This window comes from Arvicola amphibius, chromosome 3, assembly GCF_903992535.2.
Source record: "Arvicola amphibius chromosome 3, mArvAmp1.2, whole genome shotgun sequence".
NCBI classification, from domain to species: domain Eukaryota; kingdom Metazoa; phylum Chordata; class Mammalia; order Rodentia; family Cricetidae; genus Arvicola; species Arvicola amphibius.
Window position 1 is genome coordinate 175,026,270 of NC_052049.1, and position 22,296 is coordinate 175,048,565.

Genomic DNA, 22,296 nt, shown 5'->3' on the forward strand with positions numbered 1-22,296 from the left:
ATATCCAATGCCATTTTCTGGCCTTAGAGGCTATCAGATATGTACCTAATACATATATCCATTTAGGTAAAACACCATACTATCTATTTATCTAGCTATCTACCTAACTATATAAAACAAATTGATATGGGAGCTGCGAGCCAAATTCAGAGCCTCTAGAATAAATGGCACTTAACAATATATCTCTATCTATGGATATATATTATGTTACATATACTATACATATATTCTGCATCAGGCAGTTTACACCCATCTATGACTCAAAGCAATCCAATGCCCTCTTCTGGCTTCCATGAGGAAACCACACACACAACACATAATCACATAGATAACACACACATAAATAAAAACTTTTTGTTGTTTTTTTTCAAGACATGGCTGCTCTAGCTGTCCTGGAACTCAAGAGATGTGCCTGCCTCTACCTGAGTGCTAGGATCAAAGTCATGTGCCACTATGTCTCGACTACATGTATGCCTATAGACCTGGAAAGGCGCCAAATCTCAATACACATGGCTGTGAGCCACCATATAATTGCTGGGAATTGAACTCAGGACCTCTGGAAAAATAGCTAGTGCTCTTACCACTGAGTCATCTCTCCAGACCCCCCTTTTTCTTTTCTAGACTTATTTATGATTACGAGTGCTCTATGAACTTTATTTCAGAAGAGGGCACCAGATCTCACTACAGATGGTTGTGGGCCACCATGTAATTGCTGGAAATTGAACTCAGGACCTCTGGAAGAGCAATCCCTGCACCATCTCTCCCACCACAAAACATACATTTTTTTAAAAGCTTATTATCATAAAAAGAAGCACTTCTTTCCTCTGTAACAATAAAAGCCTATATATGTTTATGTAAAAATATAGTACCACAAACCGGAGCGATGACACAGACACAAGACATCTTGCCATGTAAGCATAAGGACCTCAGTTGGATATCCAGGCCCCTGTTGTTTGCTTTTTGGTTTAAAAAAAAAAAAAAAGAAAGAAAAGAAAAAAAAAAGAAAAAAAACCAACCTGACACAGTAGTAGATGCTTACAATTCTAGCACTGGAAAAGCAGAAACAGGTAGATCCTGGGGTCACTGGCCAGCCAGTCTACCCTACTTGGTTAACTCCACATCAATTTGAGACATTGTCTCAATAAATACAGTGTCCAGTACCCAAGTAACACCTAAGGTTGACTTCTGGGCTCCAAATGCATGTGTGTACAAACACACAAACAAATACACAAAGTAGTAATAGTAGTAATCAGGGTAGAGAGAATTCTATGAAGTGCTTGCCTTACAAGCATGATGACCTGAATTTGATCCCCAGAGCCAAACAAAATCTGGCCACAGAAGCACACACACCTGTGATCATTCTGCTGCGGTGAACAAGACAGAGGGATCCAGCCAGGCTACCAGAATCAGAGATCTCTAGGGTTACTGAGAACCTGCCTCATTATTAGGTGGCCGATCCTAATACTTTTAATCCCATCACTCAGGAGGCAGAAGCAAGCAGACCTCTGTGAGTACCAAGCCAGCCTGGTCTATATAGTGAGTTTCAAGACAGTCAGGGATAGTGTAAAAGACTCTGTCTCAATGAATAAACAAACAAGTAAGGAAAGAAAGGGATGGAGAAGCAGGTGAGATTGTTCAATAGCCATGATCATGTGCTTCCAGACTTGATGATCTAAATTTGATCCCAGGAACCCTACAGCAGAAAATAAGAACTCCCACAATGTATTCTGACTTCCACATGTGTGCTGTGGCATGTGCACACATATATGTTTACATACACACAAATAAATGTAATTTTAAAAAAATTAAAAATAAGTACCTGGAGTGATGGCTCTGAAATTAGTAGTATTGGCTGTTTTCCTTGGGTTTGAGTCTCAGCACTCAAATGGAGATGTACAACTATCTGTAACTCTAGTTTCAGGGGATGCAACCACACGCTTCTGGCTGCCATGAGCACCAACTATACAAGTAGTACACAGACATACATGAAGGCAAATCATCCATATACATAAACATTTTTTCTAAGTTTTAAATGAAAAAGGTTGAGGGCCAGAGAGATGGTTCAGTGTGTAAAGGTACTTGCCACTAAGGCCGATGACCTGAGTTCAGTTCTGACCTCCACATGTAAACCACAGTACATGAAAACCACCCCCAGATAAACCAAAGCAAAATAAGGTGGGGAGTGACTGAGGACTTGACAACCTACAACCTCCATGCACAGGCATACCCATCCCCATGGGAACACATGTACTTCCGTGTAGGCATGAATGCACACATAATACACAAAAAGAAGAGGGGAAAAAAGGCAAGGTACTGTGAAAACACACTCAGGAGGGCAGTGACATAAGGATTCCCAGGGCTCATTGGCCAGCTAGCCTAACCTACTTGATGAGTTCCAGACCAGGCAGAGTCTCTCAAAAACAAAAAAACAACAAAACAAAACAAAACAACAAAATGGACCTAAGAAATAACATCCAATCCTCCACGAAAGGAACACTCATGGGAAGAATATACTGGTAATTTTCTTTTTTTCCCCTTCTTTTATCTTTTGCTGAGACAATATCTCTCCATTATGTAGCTCTGACTATAATGAAATTCTCAAGGCCAGGCTGGCCTCAAATTCAAAGATCTGCTTGCCACCATACCCAGAGTAATTTTTCTTTAAATACTGCTAGAGAATCACTAAAACTTACGCATACAATATTCTCTCACTCCCATTTTGACAAAAAGCGGCCATCCTGCAGTGATCTCTCTCATCCCACAACTATTTGAATATCTATAGTTTTCATTTCCTGACATTTCCTTAGCTCTTGATTTGACTTCCACATTTTTTGTTTTCTGTAGTTCAAAGAAGAGAACCCAGCCCCATTCATGTGATGCTGCATAAGAGTTCTAAACCGAGCTATGTCTGCAACCTTTGGTTTTTGTGTTTTGATTTTCTAAGACAGGAGTTTTTTTTTTTCTCTCTATAGCCCTTGCTTTGTAGAACAGGCTAGCTTTGAACTCAGAGTGGGAACTCACAGAGATCTGCCTGACTTTGCCTCCTGAGTGCTGGGATTAAAAGTGTGCACTGTCACGCCTGGGACCTCATTCATGTGTGTGTGTGTGTGTGTGTGTGTGTATATACACATACATATACATATATAATTTATTATATATACAATATTCTGTCTGCGTGTATGCCTGCAGGCCAGAAGAGGGCACCAGACCTCATTACAGATGGTTGTGAGCCTCCATGTGGTTGCCGAGAATTGAACTCAGAACCTTTGGAAGAGCAGGCAATGCTCTTAACCTGAGCCATCTCTCCAGCCCCTCTTTTCTTAGTCTTGAAGGCAGAATTATTTCCTTTCCTGGAAATTTGAAGGAGACACAACAAAGACTAGGAAATCTAACTCCCACCAAAAGCAGCAGTCACAGCTCAACAAGTAAGAAAACCACAGTATTCAAGAAATTATCTAGTATCTACTACTGCAAATGCGAAATTGTGACTGCAGCAATGGGCAGGACCTGGCAATCTAGCGTAAGAGATGATGCCAAAATGCACAAAAGGGGCCGGGTGGTGGTGGCTCACACCTTTAATCCCAGCACTAGGGAGACAGGGGCAGGTGGATCTCTGTGAGTTCAAGGCCAGCCTGGTCTACAAGAGCTAAGCTTCAGGACAGGCTCCAAAGCTACAGAGAAACCCTATCTTGAAAAACAACAACAAAAACAAAACAAAACAAAAAAACAAACAAAATGCACAAAAGGATCAAACATAAAGCCATCAGAAGACTGCAGTACATCATTCCCCTGCTCCAAAAAAGCACACACTCACAAGAGAGCTGGATTGGAAGACATCTGTAGTCCCCCAACTCTGGAGACTGACTTAGGAGTACCTGGAGTCCAAGGACCACCTGAACTACAAACATAGCAACACTGCCTCAAAATCATCAAAACCAAAGCACAGGCATGCTACGAGTTCAAAGTCAGTCTGGTCTACATATCAAATTCGAGCACAACCAGAACTACATAGAAACAAAAAACAAATAGAAAACCATAAAAACGAAACAAAAACCCCTGAAAACGTGAGCTGTGGTGTCCCTATACCTTTAAACCAGCACTGGAAAGACAGAGACAGGCAGAATTCTGTTAGTTTAAGAGTAGCCTGGTTTACATCATTATTTCCAGGACAGTCGGGGCTCTCTCAAAATAAAAAAGGGGGAGAGGGGGAAAAGTGGTTGGGGGTGGATTCAATGGCTGGAAAGGTACTCAGTGGTTAACAGCTTTTAGTGCCCTTTGCAGAGGAGACATGTTCAGTTCCCAGAACCCCTATCAGGCAGCTTACAACCACCGCAACTCCAGCTCCAGGATGACGATGACCCCTCACCTCTGACCTCCTCAAGCAACTGCAGTCACATGCCCACAGCCACACAAAAATACACGCACACACACAACTTTAGAAATGAAATCTTAAAAAATATGAGAAGAGAGCTGGGCAGTGGTGGCATACACCTTTAATCTCAGCACTCTGAAGGCAGAGGCAGACTGATTTCTGTGAGTTAGAGGCCAGCCTGTTCTACACAGCAAGTTCCAGGACAGGCTCCAATAGATACAAAGAAACTGTCTCAAAAATAAATAATTTTTAAAAAAAAAAAAAAAAAAAGAGAGAGTCAGGCAGTGGTGGTGGCATACACCTATAGTCCAGCACTACTTGGAAGGCAGTGAGTGGTAGGTAGATCTCTGTGAGTTAAGGCCAGCCTGGTCTATAGAGTTCTAGGACAGTCAGGGCTACACAGAGAAACCCTGTCTCAAAAAAGGAAAAAAAGTAATTAAAAGAGGAACTGTCAAGTTTGTGGATCTGTACTATACAGCTTCATTTGACCATAGTTGTTAGTATGCTCCCATTTATACAAAGGACTCCTAACTCTGTGCTGACTTTTCTGTCTCACTTAGGTTTATAACATGTTCAATATCAATCCTTTCTTTGTTTCACACGTGTGTGTAATACCATACACTTTTGTTATGAATAACTACCTTAAGAAAGTGACATATGGTCACCTCCCTGAAAAGCTTTCCCTAGACCTTATTTTCTTTTCCTGTTCTCAGGACTCCCTTAGATCATTGCTTGGCTGAGTTCACACTTGTGGTCAAACGCTATAGGCATCTGGGATTTGAGGGATTTTTTTTGAAGGGGGGGAGATGGGGTCTTGTAGCACAAACAATTAAGTCCCAGAGACAGACATCGGGGTTCAACCTGAGGTCAGAAAAGCAAAGCAGCCAGCCTCTTACCTCTCTCTACACCGCAGTCTGAAATGCGATCCTGCCTCCAGGAATCTCAGAATGAGACTGTAAGAGTTGTCTCCTCCCATCTTACATTCCTCTATATGGCTGGTATGAACGGCATGCACCACTACCGCCTGGTTACTACGGCAAACGAGTGTGGCTAATGGGACTGAAGGTGTGTCTCACCACTGCCTGGTCTGTAAGACTGACCAGTGGAGCTGTTTTACTGATCTTCAGGCAAGTAAATTAATTAATTAAAATACAAATGAAATATCACCACGGAGTCTCACTCACTATGTAGACCAGGCTGGCATAGAACTCAGAGATCCAGCTGCTTCTGCCTCCCAAGTGCTTTGATTAAAGGTGTGCACCACAATGCCCAGTTCTGAGGTATTTCTGAAGGAGACCAGGGCAATTTTGGTAAGGACTTTATGTATCCCATGCTGGCTTCAAACACCTTGTGTAGCTTAGGATGATCTTGAACTCTTGATTCCCCTGCCTCTACCTCCCTAAGTGCTGGGCTTAAAGGACCATGTCTAAATCCATAGTATTTTTATGCTGAACACCAGACATTATATGCAATAATCCTTTCTAGAAATTCATGACACATATTAGTATTTCCTTTTAAATAACTACAACATTTGTTTGGAATGTCTTGTTTTATTTGGTTATTTTTTGAGACAATGTCTCATGTAGCATCAGCCAGTTTTGAACTCACTATGGATCTGGGGCTTTCCACTGCCACCTCCCCAGTGCTGGGATTACGGATGTGTTACCATGCCCAGTCAACCATGGCTCCTAACCTTCAATCTGACTTATTTGGGGAAGGAGGAACATACTTGACACAGCACTTATGTGGAGACCAGAGGGTAATTGCGGTCGGTTCTCTCCTTCCACCTTTATGTGGTTCCAGAGATTGAACTGAGGTGATCAGGCTTGTGTGAACAGCACTTTTACCTGCTTAGCCACCTCAAGAGACCCACTGGTCTTCAATTTGACCCAACAAAATCCATGGGATAATTCATAAAGGAAAAGTCAGCAAAAAAGTGATTTCACTTTTTTTTTTTCATTTTCAAGTTATAGTGAACATCTTGCAAAGAAAGCATGCTGGGAAAATGCCTAAATAAGCATTTTTAAAAAACATATTAGGTATCAATAAGGCAATAACTGACCTGAGATTCCAAAAGAATATTGGTTTAAATGGTTAAAAAAAAAAGCATCTATTGGAACAACTGAGTACAGTCAGTCTTTTAAATTTTTATACTGATACTCTTAAATACAAGCTCTGAGAACTGTTCTTCTTAAGGTTATTATGAAAACTCTCAAAACAGATAATACCATCAGTACCTGAACTCAATGAGTTTCTCAGCCCAAAGACACTGAATACAGGACAAACTAGGGGACATGAACACTTTTAAGACACTCAAACAGCTCTATGAAACAATGGTTCAGAAGCATGTCATTTCAAGAGTCATGTAACTCACTTTCTGAAACAAATAAAAGCTGGACAGTTCTGTCACAGATTTCGGATCTGTCTTGAATTTATTTATACTTCCTTTGTAATTCTTAATCTGAAGACCTTGGACACGTTTACATTTACATTTATGACAAAATATCTAAATGAAGCAATCCATACATCAGTTTGGGTTCCTAGCTATATGTAAGAAACATTAGTTAACACATCAATTTAACCAGGGAGATTACATTTGAGCTGACCGCACTACTCACCTTTAAAACAGAAGCTAAGCTGGTCATATGCTCATGGAGGGCACCCTCAGACTCCTTATAGGTCAAGCAAGTGAACTGGTACTCTTCAGGATCAAAAGCATCAGCCCCCTGCTGCTCCACATCACTGGCTACTCCCACATAGTAGTCCTCTATGTCCCCAGGGTCCTCTTCCTCTTCTTCCTCTTCCTCACAGTTTGGGTCATAGTCCTCTTCATTGCTGTCAGACCCCTGGCTGTTCATGTCCACGGACATCTTAACATCCAGCCAAGTTGGAGACTCAGGAAATCAGTTGCTTTTTCCCTTCCCCCCAATTTTATCGTTGTCTCAAATGCATTAGTGTTTTTGTCTTCTAAGAGAGAGAGAGGAAAAAAAGTATTACTATTTCTCTTTGAGGAACTATTCTTTCATTCAAGAATCAAAGTAACCCAGTCCTAGCCTATAGTCTATCTCAATTCTTGCTCAAGAAATCCACCTGCCTCCAAGAGTGCTGGGATCAAAGGCGTGTGACACCACCACTGCCCAGCTGCTATCAATTCTGACTTCATTCACAACACTCACTATACACTTCAATGGCCTATGTTTAGCAAAGGGAAATTCTTTCACTAAGACAGAAACCCAAGACAACAAATACACAGAAGGTATGAAAATGCAAGGATGTCTTCCCCATGACGAGGACTCATATTCCGTAAGGATTTAGCTACTCAAGTTTAAGCTTTGCTAATCATGCCCCAGAATGAAATAGAAATCACACGATTAAGGATGCAGTTCTGTCTCACTACGACTTGTAGGGAAAGAAAACTACTTCACAACCATCTGTCATGTATCTGGAAAGTATGTGCATAGATAGAAAGTCTCATAACCCTTCTTCATCTTCCTCTAGTCTACAAAATGAACTAATTTTTCCAACTGTAAGAGTTCTGCTAACAACTGAATGTTGAATGTGTCTGCAATTGACATTAAGAAGCTGAGACAAGCCTGGCAGTGGTGGGACATGACTTTAATCCCAGCACTCAGGAGATAAAGAGAAAGGTACATCTCTGTGAGTTCAAGGACAGCCTGGTCTATAGAGTGAGCTCTAGGTCAGAGCTACACAGAAAAACCCTGTCTCTATTAAAAAACAAAACAAACAAACAAACAAACAAAAACCCTCCAGAACAGTGGGAGATACAGAGAAACCCAGTCTTGAAAAAAACCAAAAACACAAATAAAAAAAAAATGACTATATGGTCAGGAACATGTATTCAGTCCCAGCTTCGGAGAGATAGAGGCAGGTAGATCTCTCAACTCAAGCACAGCCAAGGCTATAATGAGACCCTGCATCCCCTTCTCAAAAGAGGACTCAGCAGTTCAGAGTACTGGTTGCTCTTTTAGAGGACCTGGGTTTTTTCCCAGAACCACATAGCAGTTCACAGCCATCTCTAACTCTCATCCAGGAGATCCAATGGCCTCCTCTGGCTGCTGAGGTTAGTATACAGACATATATTCAGGCAAAACCATATGCAAACAAATTAATCATTGTTTTAAAAAATAAAAAATGAAGCGGGGAAGTGGTGGCATACACCTTTAATTCCAGCACTCTGAGGTAAAGGCAGCTAGATCTCTGAATTCGAGGCCAGCCTAGTCTACCGAATGAGTTCCAAGGCTACATAGAACACTGGCTATCAAAAAACAAAAATTAATTAATTAAAAAAATAAAGACTACATTCAGGGGAAAATATATATTAATATGTAGGCAGTCTAAAGGACAATAAAACCCCTTACTTTTATTCTTTGGGTTTTTGGTCTGTTTGTTTCTTTTTTGAGATAAGGTCTCTGTCCTGAAACTCAACTATGAACAATCTACTGACCACAAACTTACACAGATCGGTCTGATTCTGTCTTTCAGAGCGTTGGGATTAAAGGTGTTAAGACACCATACTCACCTTAAAATCACTCTTTTATTTAATTTTTTAAAAACTTTCTTTTATCATTTTACATGCCAAATCCATTTCCCACTCCCCTCCTCCTGCTCCTTCTACTTTCCCCTCTGAAGCCCCCCATAAAACCATATTCTTAAAAGAAGGGTCACTATGCTGCCCAGGCTGGCCTGGCACTCTCTATGCAGACCAGGAGAGCCTTGAACTCACAGAGATCCCTGAAATTAAAAATGTATACCACCAATATCAATTATCTATACTACAAAAATACCACCAAGTTTAAATTGATGTGTTAACTATATTCACTTTTTTAATACTTTTTAAAAAAATATTTATTTATGGGCTAGAGAGATGGCTCAGAGGTTAAAAGCACTGGTTGCTCTTCTAGAGGTATTGAGTTCAATTCCCAGCAACTACATGGTGGCTCACAACCACCTATAATGAGATTGCTTCTGTCTCCCAAGCAGGAGCGCTGGGATTAAAGGTGGGCAGCACCACCACCTGGCTTACTTTTTAAAATGTAGTGCGCCAAAATATATATGTATGTATTTGTTGTGGGATAGCAAAGTAATGTTTGTAACTTAACCTTTTTAATAATAATTCTCCTTTATTCCTGAGAATTTCATACTTGTACACAATAAAATAAGAACATATCCACCCTTCCGAGTGCTGGGATTTAGGGTGTATACCACCACCACTCAGCCTTGAACTCACAGAGATCAGTTTGCCTGTGTCTTCCAAGTGCTGGGATTAAAGGTGTGCACTACCACCGCTGCCCCACTAAGCAAGCTTGCTATCCTGCTAGCCTTCCTTTTTTTTTTTTTTTTCTTGCTCTCTTTTGTTTTGAGGCAGGGTCTCACTATACATAGCCCCAGCTGGCCTGAAACTCACTATGGCCTCCAAACTCACAGATATCAGCCTGCCTCTGTCTCCCAGGTGTTGAGATTTCAGGGGCATGTATCACCACTCCTGGCTCACTTTATTTTGAGTCAAGGCTTTTTCCTGAACCTGGGCTCACAAGCTGGCTGGACAAGCTGGCCACCAAGCCTGAAGAACTCTGCCCTGCCAGCACTGGTGTTGCATATACACCCACCACATCCTGATTTTCATGAGGGTGCTAGGGCTTAGAATTCAGATTCTCCAGTTTTTGTGGAAAGCACTTTGCTGAGTGAACCAGAACCTCTGTTCCTGCAGTTTGTTATGGTTAAACTGAACTTTGTCTTCTTTACAAGAAAAGGTTAGCCAGGTAGTGGCTGTGCCTTTAATCCCAGCACTGGGCTGAAATATGGCTCCGTGGGTAAAGGTGCCTGCCACCAAGCCTAGCGACTTAAATTCAATCCACTTATCAGGAGAGAACCAACCAAAGTTGTACTCTGACTTCCACATGCAACACACACACATGCACATCAACATAATAAAGGAAAATGTTAATCTTAAATCACCTGCAACTTTTTAAGATCTTTCCCGAAGGTATGACCCAAACAGTATGTATCATATGATTTCCATCTGAAATGAAGAGAGATAATATGTTTTTAAAACTGAGATCCTGCGCTTGCAAGTTTATTATTTTTGTTTCTTTTGAAACGGAGTCTCACTATATAATGGCTGTCTTGGAATTCTACTGTAGACCGAGCTGGCCTTAAACTCCCAGAGAACTACCTGCCTCTGATTCTCAAGTACTGGGATTAAAGGCTTGTGCGACCATGCCCAGTTGTTTGGTTTTTATTTATGTCATGTGGGTGTAGGCGGCATTCATCTGAGAGTGGAAGTCAGAGGACGGCTATTGGAAGTCTGTTCTCTCCTTGAATTCTATGAGGTACAAGGACTTAACAGGTCTTCAAAGTTGGCAGCAAATGCTTTTTACCTGCTGAACTATCCCAGTAGCCCACTTTATCTTTGTTTTGTTTTTACTTGTTTTTGTTTTTTCGAGACAGGGTTTCTCTGTAGCTTTGGAGCCTGTCCTGGAATTCACTGTAGACCATACTGGGCCATATATACCAACCAGGTCAGCCTTTTCCTGAGGAATATGGAAATACAGGTATATATACCCAACTACACCCAGTTTGCAAATTATTTATCTAGTACTAGGAGGATTGAATCTACAATCTCATATATGGCTAGCCAGGTAGGCACTTTCTTGTCCAGAGCTATATCCTCAGCCTTCTACTCCCCGGTCCCACACCCCTCAAGACAGGGTCTAAGTAGCTCTGGCTGTCCTGGAACTATGTAGAGCAGGCTGGCCTCCAAATCGGAGATGAGATTGCCTCCACTTCCTGAGTGTAGGAATTAAAGGTATGCACCATGCCCAGCACGATTTTACTTGCCAAAGCAGGCATAAAATTCAATACAACCTCAAGTATTGGCCCTTCATTTCCTCAGGGGGTTAGTTTTACCAAAGCATCAACTAGCTAGTCTAAGACCTGTCAAGGATTCTCCTGTTTCCCACTGTAGAGTAGGAATACTGGAATTATACACAGTGCTTGGCTTTACAGTGGTGGCCCATGCTTGTACTCCCAGCACTAGTGAGGTGGAAGGAAGGTCAAGGTCATCAAAATTTGAAGTCAACAGGTACATGTCTTATGGAATTGTCTTACAATAAAAATGCACCATTTCCCACAATATTCTGTGACCATGGGCATATGCTACTGCAGGAACACATCCAAGAATGGAGTGGAATGAAAATTCTGAGTGCTGGAGAAAACAAGTCTTATGACCTCAGTTTCTTCAAAACGCGAAATTGTTCTTGAAATGTGTTTTTGTGCTCCTCCTAAGTGCAGATGATAGGAGTTGACTTCAGATTACTCATTACTGCTTGCTGTTGTTTGAAATTAAATGTTTTAAATGTCTCTATGGAAAAACGTATTTTTGTCACATGTGGATTGTCCTTGACTGTTCACAGCATGAACCCGCGAGAACTTTATTCATGTGGCTTCTCTTAGCCCTCAGAGTATAAACTGTCTGATGTTCTGAATAAAGTTGGCTATTGAAGGCCGGGCAGTGGTGGCACATGACTTTAATTCCAGTACTCTGGAGGCAGAGGCAGGCAGATCTCAGTTTGAGGTTAGCCTGGTCTACAGAGCAAGTTTTGAATTGTCAGGACTACACAGAGAAACCCTGTCTCTGAAATAAAAAAATAAAATAAAATGGAAGAATAATTCACCTATTTAAAGTTTTTCTCTTCCATCTGTATTTTCATGTAAGACACTTCTACAGGGCAAATACAGCCTGCACTACCAATAACATCTTGTTTAATGAGAGCCAAGCTGAGGTCAGGCATTCTAACACAGTCGGCATTAGAAGGGCACACAGAGGCTGAGTATGACGGAACACACCTTCAACAGCGTGGGAAGTCAGAGACTGCTGGATCTCTGTGAGTTCCAGGCCAGTCAGAAGAGCACAGTGAGATCCTGTCTCAAAACATAACAAAACAAAAAGGCTCACAAATGAGGAAGCTGTAATCTATAAAGGTTAAGTATCTTGCCCAGTGCGACACTGGGGAGGCAGAGACAGGCAGATCTCTGTTGAATTCACGGCCAGCCTGGTCTACAGAGTTCTAGTACAGTCTCCAAAGCTACAGAGATACCTTCTCAAAAAACAAAAAACCAGTCTTGCCCAGGATAATATGAAGTCAACTGGTACAGTCGGCATCAGGATTCTATTTGACTGATGGTCTAAGGAGATTCTGATTCAAAGCCTCAGAAATCTCAGCAACAAGAGAGCATGCTTTTACATTCTCTGATTTCTACTTAGGATCTGTGAGAAGATAGCTTACAGTTTTTTCACCAACCAATCCAGGTTCTCTCAAAGACTTGACTATTTCATACTTCCTGGTGTTCTAGGTCCAGATTTAAATAAAGTTTTTTTCTTAATTTTTTAAAAACACACATACATATTTTTGAGACAAGGTCTCTCTATGTAGACCTGACTGTCCTCAAACTCACACAGAACAGTCTCCTGAATGCTGAGACTAAATGTGAGTGCCACCATTAAGGCTGATTTTTTTTTAAATATTTATTTATTTATTTATTATGTATGCAATATTCTCTCTGCCTGAAGACCAGAACAGGGCACCAGACCTGATTAGAGATGGTTGTGAGCCACCATGTGGTTGCTGGGAATTGAACTCAGGACCTTTGGAAGAGCAGGCAATGCTCTTAACCACTGAGCCATTTCTCCAGCCCCAAGGCTGATTCTTGAAGGAACGTTGGCCTTGCTGGTCTTGGTGGCACATTCTGGCAATCCAAACTTGGGAGTTTAGGCAGGAGGATTAAAAGTTGGAGACCAGCCTGGGCTACACAGCAAGACAGGGTCTCAAAATACAAAACACAAGACTCTGTTTAAAAGGGCCAATGTGTTATTTTCTTAATATCAGAACGTATTCAAGATGTTAAATATGCCTATATCTCAGACAGGAATGGCATAATTAGTATTTTTTCCAAGAGCCAAAGTTATCTCCATAAAACCTGCCACTCACTCTGAGCTGACACGATCACATAAAAAGGATAAAGATCTCTTATAATTGACAACAGGACAGAAATTTGGTGAGTCTAACAGATGCTTCTTCCAGTTACAAAACTTGGCCCTCAATAGTCATTCATTAACTACATTTTCAAAGAAAACTACTTGGCTGAAAAATATGAATCAGCAACTTGTTTTTCTTTTTCTTTCTTTTTGTTTTTTGTTTTGTTTTGTTTTTCGAGACAGGGTTTCTCTGTATCTTTGGAACTGTCCTGGAAATAGCTCTTGTAGACCAGGCTGGCCTCGAATTCACAGAGATCCAGGATTAAGCGTGCACCACCACGGCCTGGCTCAGCACAGGCCAGACATGAAGATAAACGTCTTTAATCCCAGCACTTGGGAGGCAGAGGCAGGCAGATCTCTATGAGTTCGAGGCCAGCCTGATCTACAGAGTGAGTTCCAGGACAGCCAGGGCTGTGTGGAGAGAACCTGTCTAAAAACAAAACGAAAATAACAACAACAAAAATACTCGGAGCTGTATCTGTCCTAATAATGATATGTAGCCACTAATTGTGTGAAGTTACTTAAAATTTACTTTAAAAAGTAAGTATAGTTTCTCAGACATACTAACTACATGTCAAATACTAAATGGGCCTGTGTGCCAAGTGGCAAGCATACTCAAACACCAAAGGTCTAGAACGTGTTCATCGTGACAAAGTTCTACGAGACAAGAGTAACAATCAGAACTAAGGCCAACTCGTCGGAGAACACGACCGCCTCTCTAGAGTCTAGACCAGTGGCGTCGGGCGTGACCGCAAGCCTCTCCGATGCGCCGTGGTCTCCCAGAATCCGCGCGGACACGGCACCACGCGCAGGGAGGACTTTTCACAAGACGGGCGTTAACAAACAGTACAGGCGGCACAGCAAAAGCTCCCAAACACGGCTCAAATCCGGAGCCTCCGGCGTAGCCCGTTTTCCAGGAGTGCTCGGCGGGGCAGGCCCAAGTGGATCGGCGCCCGCCAGCCAGAGGCGCTGGCCTCCGACCTCTCGGTGAGCTAAGGAGGCAACGAGAAGAGAAGCCCCGGAGACACACCGCGCGCCTGGTGGTGCCGGTTGCTGCCTCCGGGAGAGCTCCTTCCCAGTCGGCAGGGAACGCCGGGACCCGGGACGCCCCGGACTCGCAGGCGGCGGCGAAGGCGGAGCCCCGACCGCGCCGGGGAGGCGCGCGGGGACCCCCCCCCCCCAGCGGCCAGCCAGAGTAAACAAGGCCTCGATTCACGCCGCGCACTTACCGGGAGCCGCGGCCCTGAGGCCGCAGAGCCTAGGCCGGCCAGATCAGGTCAAGCTGGGCCACAGGAGCCTGACTGGAGCGTAGCGGCAGCGGAGGCGGCGGGCGGACGCGGGTCGGGCCCGCGCTGCTTCCTCCGGCGGAGCCGTCCCCGCAGCTCCGGAAGTGTTCCGCGCAGCGCGTCACTTCCGGTAGGGGTCGGCCCGCGGTCGCCGGAGAATCTAACAGGCTTCTAACAAATGCGCAGGCTGAGGCATTGCTTCTTAGCGGTCCAACGTTGAGTCTCCCCGGGAGAAACTGCCCAGAGGTCACTTTTGAAGGAATGATCTAGGTTTTTTTATTTCCCTAGATTTCGCCTACCAGCGTCTTTATTAGATACATATTTTATATTTTCTTAAATTTAATGTGTGTGCCACGGCTCGCGTATAGAGGTCAGAGGGCAGCTTTCCAGGGTCGGTTTTTCTCCTTCCAACATGTGGTTTCCGAGGATCAAACACTGGGCTTGGCAGCAAGCGGGTGCACTCAGCCATCTCTCAGGCCCTTAACTGAGATATTTTTAATTATCTTTTTTTCTGACCATCTCCTTACTTCGCTGTTTCTACTCTGACGTAGAGCATGAGAAAACATTCAGGGGACAATGGAGTAGGTAAAAGGATCATAGTTTCCGGGCAACCGTGGCTTGACTTGAACCATGCTGGGAGTTGACTGTCACCACCTGCTGGTTGTCATGGTCTTATCACAGCAGAAGAAAGCAAACTAGGACAACCAGTGACCTTGGGTACTTGAGTTGACAAACATATCCATGTAAATCATGATGCTGCCAGCAAAGGATCCGTATGTTGTCTGCAAACTACTTTCAGCTACCCTTTGAGTTACTGGTAACAGATCCACCCCAGTGAGTAAGGGAGGAGCACCTTTTTTTAGATGACTTGCACCTAGCCAGTGCCGTTTTATGAGAAACTTGATGGAACCTTGGATTTTGGTTTGGAGCCTTGGGGCCAATTCCAGCCCCCTTTCCCTGCAGGTACTGTGGAATGGTTGTCCTTAGAATTCCAATACCTCACACATGCATGCACTTAATAGTGACTAAGGGCCAGGCGATGGTGGTGCACGCCTTTAATCCCAGCACTCAGGAGGCAGAGGCAGGCGGAACTCTGTGAGGCCAACCTGGTCAACAGAGCTAGTTCCAGGACAGGCTCCAAAGCTACAGAGAAACCTTGTCTCGAAGAAAAAAAAAAAAACAAAAACAAAAACAAAGTGACTAAAACCCCTTCTGCTCTTGTGGCGTGCTTGGGTGAAAGCGTCACCCCAGCCCCTGGCACCCAACCTTGGAGCAGGACTGGAACAGGAAGTTCCATTTCAAGCCCTCCCCTGGGAGATGCCTTTGTCCAGACTCGGGAAAGCCCGCCAAGCATTGACCACTCCCACAGGCCATTTGGGCTGCCCTCCAGAAAAGGAACACAGTGGTCTCCGGGTTTCACGTGGTCTCCCCCCCCTTCATGCTTTCCGGACCACCTAGGAGTGCTGCATTCAACATGGCCATCTTTTATTGGTCTAATTTGGTCTGACTGGAATTATTTGCGTCGATGGAGAGGCTCATCTTAAGAACTATTCCTAACACAGAGGACAAGAGTTCTGTTCCCAACACCTTCGTGGAGGTTCATGACTGCCTTTTTCTGGCCTCCATGGGCTCATGGATACTCATAGTGTTCATATACTTACAAAGGCTCACACACACACATAAATTTTTCAAAAATTTAGAGTCACTCTCAAGCTCCAGTATGGCAACATAATGCTGCTCACCTACAATCTCCTGGGCTTGCATGTGCCACAGCATAGGCACATATGGCTTCTGGGTATCCAACGTCTGAATAAACATCATGAAGTTCAGTCTAATTTGGTGGCAGTAGGCGGCACCTCATACCTGGCCAAGGGACCCAAAGAGTTGAATACGGACTATGAGCATGACGAGACATTTATGAGGAAGAGTGCACATGTTGTTTGAGGTGCTTGCGCTTTAGAGCACACATCTGTAGTGCCCAGAATTTGATCATGTGCTGGGCAGTGGTGGCACACGCTTTTAATCTCAGCACTTGGGAGGCAAAGGTAGGCGGATCTCTGGAGTTCGAGGCCAGCCTGGTCTACAAGAGCTAGTTTCAAGACAGCTAGGGCTGTTACAGAGGGAAACCATGTCTGGAAAAACTAAAAAAAAAAAAAAAAAAAACTAAAAAAAAAATTTTTTTTATCATATTTCCCCAGTCCACTTTGGGATCCCCAATGCTGCTGCGTGACGTGGAGACTGAAGCACAGTCCTAATTAGTCTTAACAATAAAAACCCAGTCAGTGAGAGTGAAAGCTGAAAGGTCAGAGACACGAGCAGCTACCCACCAGGAACTCTACAGAGTCTTAGAAAGAATGACGTCAATCCCATCAATCCCATCTCTGAATCCTCAGACTGAATGGAACTGAGATCCTTCTCCACCCGCCTTACATTCCTGTCTCCACCTTCCTAGTTCTGGGATTAAATGCCTGTGCCTCCCAAGTACTGGGACCAAAGGCTTGAGATACTGAGTTCTGGGATCAAAGGTGTGAATCATCCCTGCCTGGTTGTTTCTCTTTCAGACAGGTTCAATCTCAGGTGGTCCAGAGTGGCCTTGAACTCCTTATCTTCCTGCTTCTTCCCAAGTGCTGGAATTAAGGTGTGTGTAACCATTGCCTGGCCTCTATGGTTAACTAATAACTAGCTCTGCCCTCTGATCTCCAGGCGAGCTTTATTTGCCAGAACACAAAATATCATAGAACAGGAGACTGAGTCTTGCTAGCCACCGCTTTGGCATTTTGTGACCGTGTATGTTTGTTGTATAGTCTGTGACTTTGACCTCCTCTCAATGATGCACCGAGCAATGGGGTTCTTGAGCTCCAGTGTGTGTGCCCGTATGCATACATATTTCTCACTAAAGGTTCAAAATTAACTGTGTGTGTGTGTGTGTGTGTGTGTGTGTGTGTGTGTGTGTGTGTATAAAATTAAGTTTGGGGCAGGAGAAATGGCTCAGCACTTATAAGCATTTTCTGCTCTTGTAGAAGACCTTCATTCAGTTCCCAGCACCCACACAGAAGCACACAACCATCTCGAAATCCATTTCCAGGGATTTTGTGCTCTCTTACAGGCACTGCACAGATGTGATGCACATGTGTGTATACATACAAAACGCTCGTTCCCATAAGACTTTTCTTTGTGTTTGTTTTTCAAGACAGGGTTTCTCTGTGTAGCTTTGGGTTTTCTGGAACTTGCTCTGTATCCAGGCTGGCCTCGAATTAACCTGCCTCTGCCTCCCAAGTGCCAGGATTAAAGGTGTGTACCACTACCTCCTGGCTTATAAAATGTTTTAAAAATTAAAAATTCGCCCAGGCAGTGGTGGCACATGTCTTTAATCCTGGCACTCGGGGAGGCAGGAGCAGGAAGATCTCTGTAAATTCGAGGTCAGCCTGGTCTATACAGAGCAAGTTCCAGGACAGGCACCAAAGCTACACAGAGACAACTTGTCTCAAAAAGAAAAAAAAATTAAAAATTTAGCGCAAGACATGATCTAAAACAGAATAACAAAGATGGCCCATTTTTAATCCCAGCACTCCAGAGGCTTAAAGAGAAAGACAACCATGAGTCTGTGTCCAGCCTGAACTACATAGCAAACATCAGGTTAGTCAGGGCTACAATGTGAGAACTTTTCTCAAAAATACTAAAATAAAAGCTCTACCATGTGGACAAAGGAAAAGGCTCCTTCTATAGGTCATAAGCAAGACCCTTATTTGGTATCTAAGACTAATAGCTTCTTATATTATGAGACTAATCACCTGTGTTTAAGCCCCTCCAATAAAACAATGAGTAATTGAAAATAGAGTGGTTCGTCAGGAAGGGGCAGATTTGACACAAACGTGCTCATGAAAGGATGGCCTCAATATGAGAGGTGATCTGCAGCTGACACCTCTGCACAATGCACATAGCTAGCCTAGGATTAGGAGGAGCTGAAGGAGACTGAGCAACACTGGAAGTAGCCGAAGTCTTGGTCTCTAAGTTTCCATCATAAGACATCCAGTCAGTAAAAGAGGGTGGGTGAACGTGCACTCATCTGCACAAAGTCCCCTTCCTCCCCATTTAAAGCTAAACAAATAAACCCTACTTAAACTCTGTTTCCCTTTTCCAAACCACTTAAAATAACAACTGACTCTAGGTGTCTTTTTTGCTGGATGTTCAGTATTTTGTTTGTATCTTTGTTTGAGACAGGGTCTCTATGTAGTACTGGCTTTCCTAGAACTTAATATATAGACCAGCTGGCCTCAAACTCAAAGATGTTCTCCTGATTGTTGGGATTAAAGATATGCACTACAGGCTGGGTGGTGGCGGCACACACCTTTAATCCCAGCACTCGGGAGGCAGTGGCAGGTGGATCTCTGTAAATTCGAGAATAGCCTGGTCTATGAAGTGAGTTCCATAGGACAGCCAGAACTGTTGCACAGAGTAAACGCTGCCTCAAAAAAACAAACAAAAAAAAAACAACAAAAAACCCAAACAAACAACAGAAGCACTACCACACATGGCCTCTTCTTTGTTGTTTTTAATACTTATTTCTTTTTATGGAGCTGAAGAGATGGCTTGGTAGTTAGGAGTACAGAGGACCCATGTTTGATTCTGATTCCCAGCACTCATGTGTAAGGGTGTTTTACCTGCATGTATATATGTGCACCAAGCATGTGCCTGGTGCCCAGGGAGGCCAGAGGTTTTGGATCCACTGGGACTGGCGTTATAGACAGCTGTGAACCGACTTGTGGGTACTGGACAGAATCAAACCCTGGTCTTTTGGAAGAACCAGCCAATACTCTTAATAGTTGAGCTATCTATCCAGCCTGGCTGTTCGGGTTTTTTGTTTGTTTGTTTGTTTTAATGTTTGTTTTTTATCTTATGTGCGTTGGTGTTTAGCCTGCATGTATGTCTGTGTAAGGATGTTGGGTCCCCTGAACTGGAATTACAGACAGTTGTGAACTGCCATGTCGGTGCTGGGAATTGAACCTGGGTTCTCTGGAGAAGCAGCCAATGATCCTAACCGCTGAGTCATCTCTCCAGCCCAGCTGCTTGTTTTTTAATCTACCACTGGTAATACTTCTGGAGAGCTTTTAAATGTCACCAATAGCTAAGCGTTACACCTAATAAGACTTTAAATGTCTTCCCTTTACCCACCTTTTGGCCTTTTGGCTCTTGGATCCAGAAGTGCCATCCTTTCTTATTCTTTATTTCCTTCATGATAACAATATTAATAATACTTAATTATTATTCTCTGTCTTAGAGTTTCTATTGCTGTGAGGAAACACTATGACTGACAATAAGCAGAGGAGAAAAGGGTTTATTTGACTTACATGTCTACATCATTGAATGAAGTCAGGATAGGAATTCAAATAGGCAGGAACCTGGAGGCAGGAGCCAATGCAGAGGCCTTCAAGGGATACTTCTTACTGACTTGCTCATCATGGGCTTGCTCAGCCTACTTTCTTATAGAACCCAGGATCCCCAGCCTAGCCCACCCACAGTGTGCTGGGCCTTCCCCCATCAATCACTAATTAAGAAATGTTCCACAGGCTGGCCTACAGCTGATGTTATGGAGGCCTTTTCTTAACTGAGGTTCCTCTCAGATATTTTATTTTTGTCATCTCACAAGTTGACATGAGTCTAGCAAGCACATCCTTCTTTTTCTTCTCTCTTCCTCCCCTTTCTGTTTTTGCTTTATTATTTATTCACTTATTATTTTAGATAGGATCTTAGGTACCTTGGACTGGTCTCCAAAAACTTTATGCATTGCTTGGAATCATGGGACACACCTGTAGTCCCAGCATTTGGAAGACAGAGGCAGAAGGGTCAGCACAAGTTTAAGTCCAGCCTGTTCTAGTCTAGCAAGGGCTAAAGACCAAAAGACCTGGTTCAAAAACAAATAAGAAAGATCTGGAGAGATGGCTCAATGGTTAAGAGCACTGACTGCTCTTCCAGAGTATCTGGGTTCAATTCCCAGCACCCACATGGCAGCTCACAATTGTCTGAAGATCCACTTCCAGGGGATCTGACACTTCACACCAATACACATAAAATAAAAGTTAAATAAACCATAAAAACAAAAATAAGAATCTCTATGTGGGCAGGGATGACCTTATCCTCTGCCTCTACGTCTCATGTGCTAGCATTACAGTTAGACATGACCCACCATGGCTAACATTTTTTAGTGCTCTGTGTGTGTGTGTGTGTGATCAGTAGGGGTGATGGGACTGCATGAGCCTGTGTATAGGTATGGAAACCAAAGGAGGTATCAGTGTCCCTCAACACCTCATTACGTTGACCAGAGTCTCTCCTTGATCTTGGAACATGACTTTTTGGGCGAGGCTGGCAGCCAACAAGTTCTTGTCTCTGCCCCCATAACAGTCCTGGGGTTACAGGCAATCACACAGCCATGCCCAGCTTGTTCTGTCCTTGAGGGAATCAGATCCTCATGGTCAAGCAGCACACTCTCCTAACCCCAGGGCCACACCTCTGGCCCACTTTCCATTTGACAGGTGCTCACTCTGGCCTTTAACTATCCACCCTCCAGAGCTAGAGAATTAGAGGTGTACATAGCCATGCCCGTGTCACTGTTACCAGTGGACAGTCTTAGGAAGTCTATATATACACATATGTGTGTGCATATACATGGATACACACACACACACACACACACACACACACACATTCTTTCTCCTGAGGTCTTCGTGACCGCCATCTCTTAAATAGCCGAGTCCTCTGAGCATCAAAACACAATGGAACCAACAACTGCTGCAGATTTTCCCCTATTGCCTCAGGTTCCTTTTTTTTAACGTATGCCTTCGCTCTCCCTGTCCTATGCTGCTATAATTATCTCACTCAGTTTTGCTGCCCCAGTCTCTCTCCACACAAACTGATTCAATTAAGATAGATTTTTCAAAAGAAATCGATCATGTCATTGTTGTGTCTGAAATTCTTCCACAGGGCCTCATTACCTCCTAAGAGAAGAGGTTGCTCCTGCTTTGCTCCAACCTCCTTGCCCTCCATTCATCTGTCCTCTTTGGGACCGAGCCAGTGCTCAGCACTTCCTGATTCTACTGTCCTTTCTTATCCTCCCTTCCCTACCTCATGTATTTGTTCCCATTGGCCCCATTTTAGGTCCTTCCTCTTAGTGATTGCAGTCTTTGGTCTCCTACTTCTTGGTTACTTCTCTGGTTGTTTTCTAGGTCGTTCCTCATCTGTCTGTACTTTGAACCCTAGAAGGGAAAGGGCTCCATCTCTGAGCATTTTCATCTAACTTCACTGATTAATAACAAATTTAGCCACTAGCCCAAGCCTCTCTTCAGAATCCTGGATCAAGGGATAGATCTATTAATAGACATCTTAAACTAATTATGTCTAAAATGTTCTTTACCGTATTATAATCTGCTTCTGCCCTGACTCTTCCTCAACCCTGAGTCGCTCAGGACAAAAAAACGCTAGCATCACTCCATACCCCTCTCCCACAAACCTTTTTTTAAAAAAGATATATTTATTCATTTTTTTTACTTTGTGTTTGAGTCTTTGCCTCCATGTATGTCTGTGTACCT

The 22,296-nt window shown here is 43.4% G+C and overlaps 1 protein-coding gene across 5 annotated transcripts in view; it reads right to left on the reverse strand.

Moving 5' to 3' along the window:
• Positions 1-14,824, reverse strand: part of Arih2 (ariadne RBR E3 ubiquitin protein ligase 2) — a 55,099-nt gene extending 40,275 nt beyond the window's left edge. For 2 of the 5 annotated variants that reach the window (XM_038322028.1, XM_038322024.1), the window contains exons 1-3: positions 14,657-14,824; positions 10,349-10,412; positions 6,991-7,339 (exon numbers count right to left, since the gene is read on the reverse strand). In XM_038322028.1, the coding sequence (XP_038177956.1) occupies positions 6,991-7,242 (252 nt within the window). In that variant the 5' untranslated portion in view covers positions 7,243-7,339; positions 10,349-10,412; positions 14,657-14,824. Of the gene's footprint in view, positions 1-6,990; positions 7,340-10,348; positions 10,413-12,238; positions 12,258-14,656 lie in introns of those variants that run through there. The other 3 variants (XM_038322026.1, XM_038322027.1, XM_038322025.1) reach the window with 3 other exon arrangements.
• Between the last annotated feature and the right edge of the window lie 7,472 nt (positions 14,825-22,296).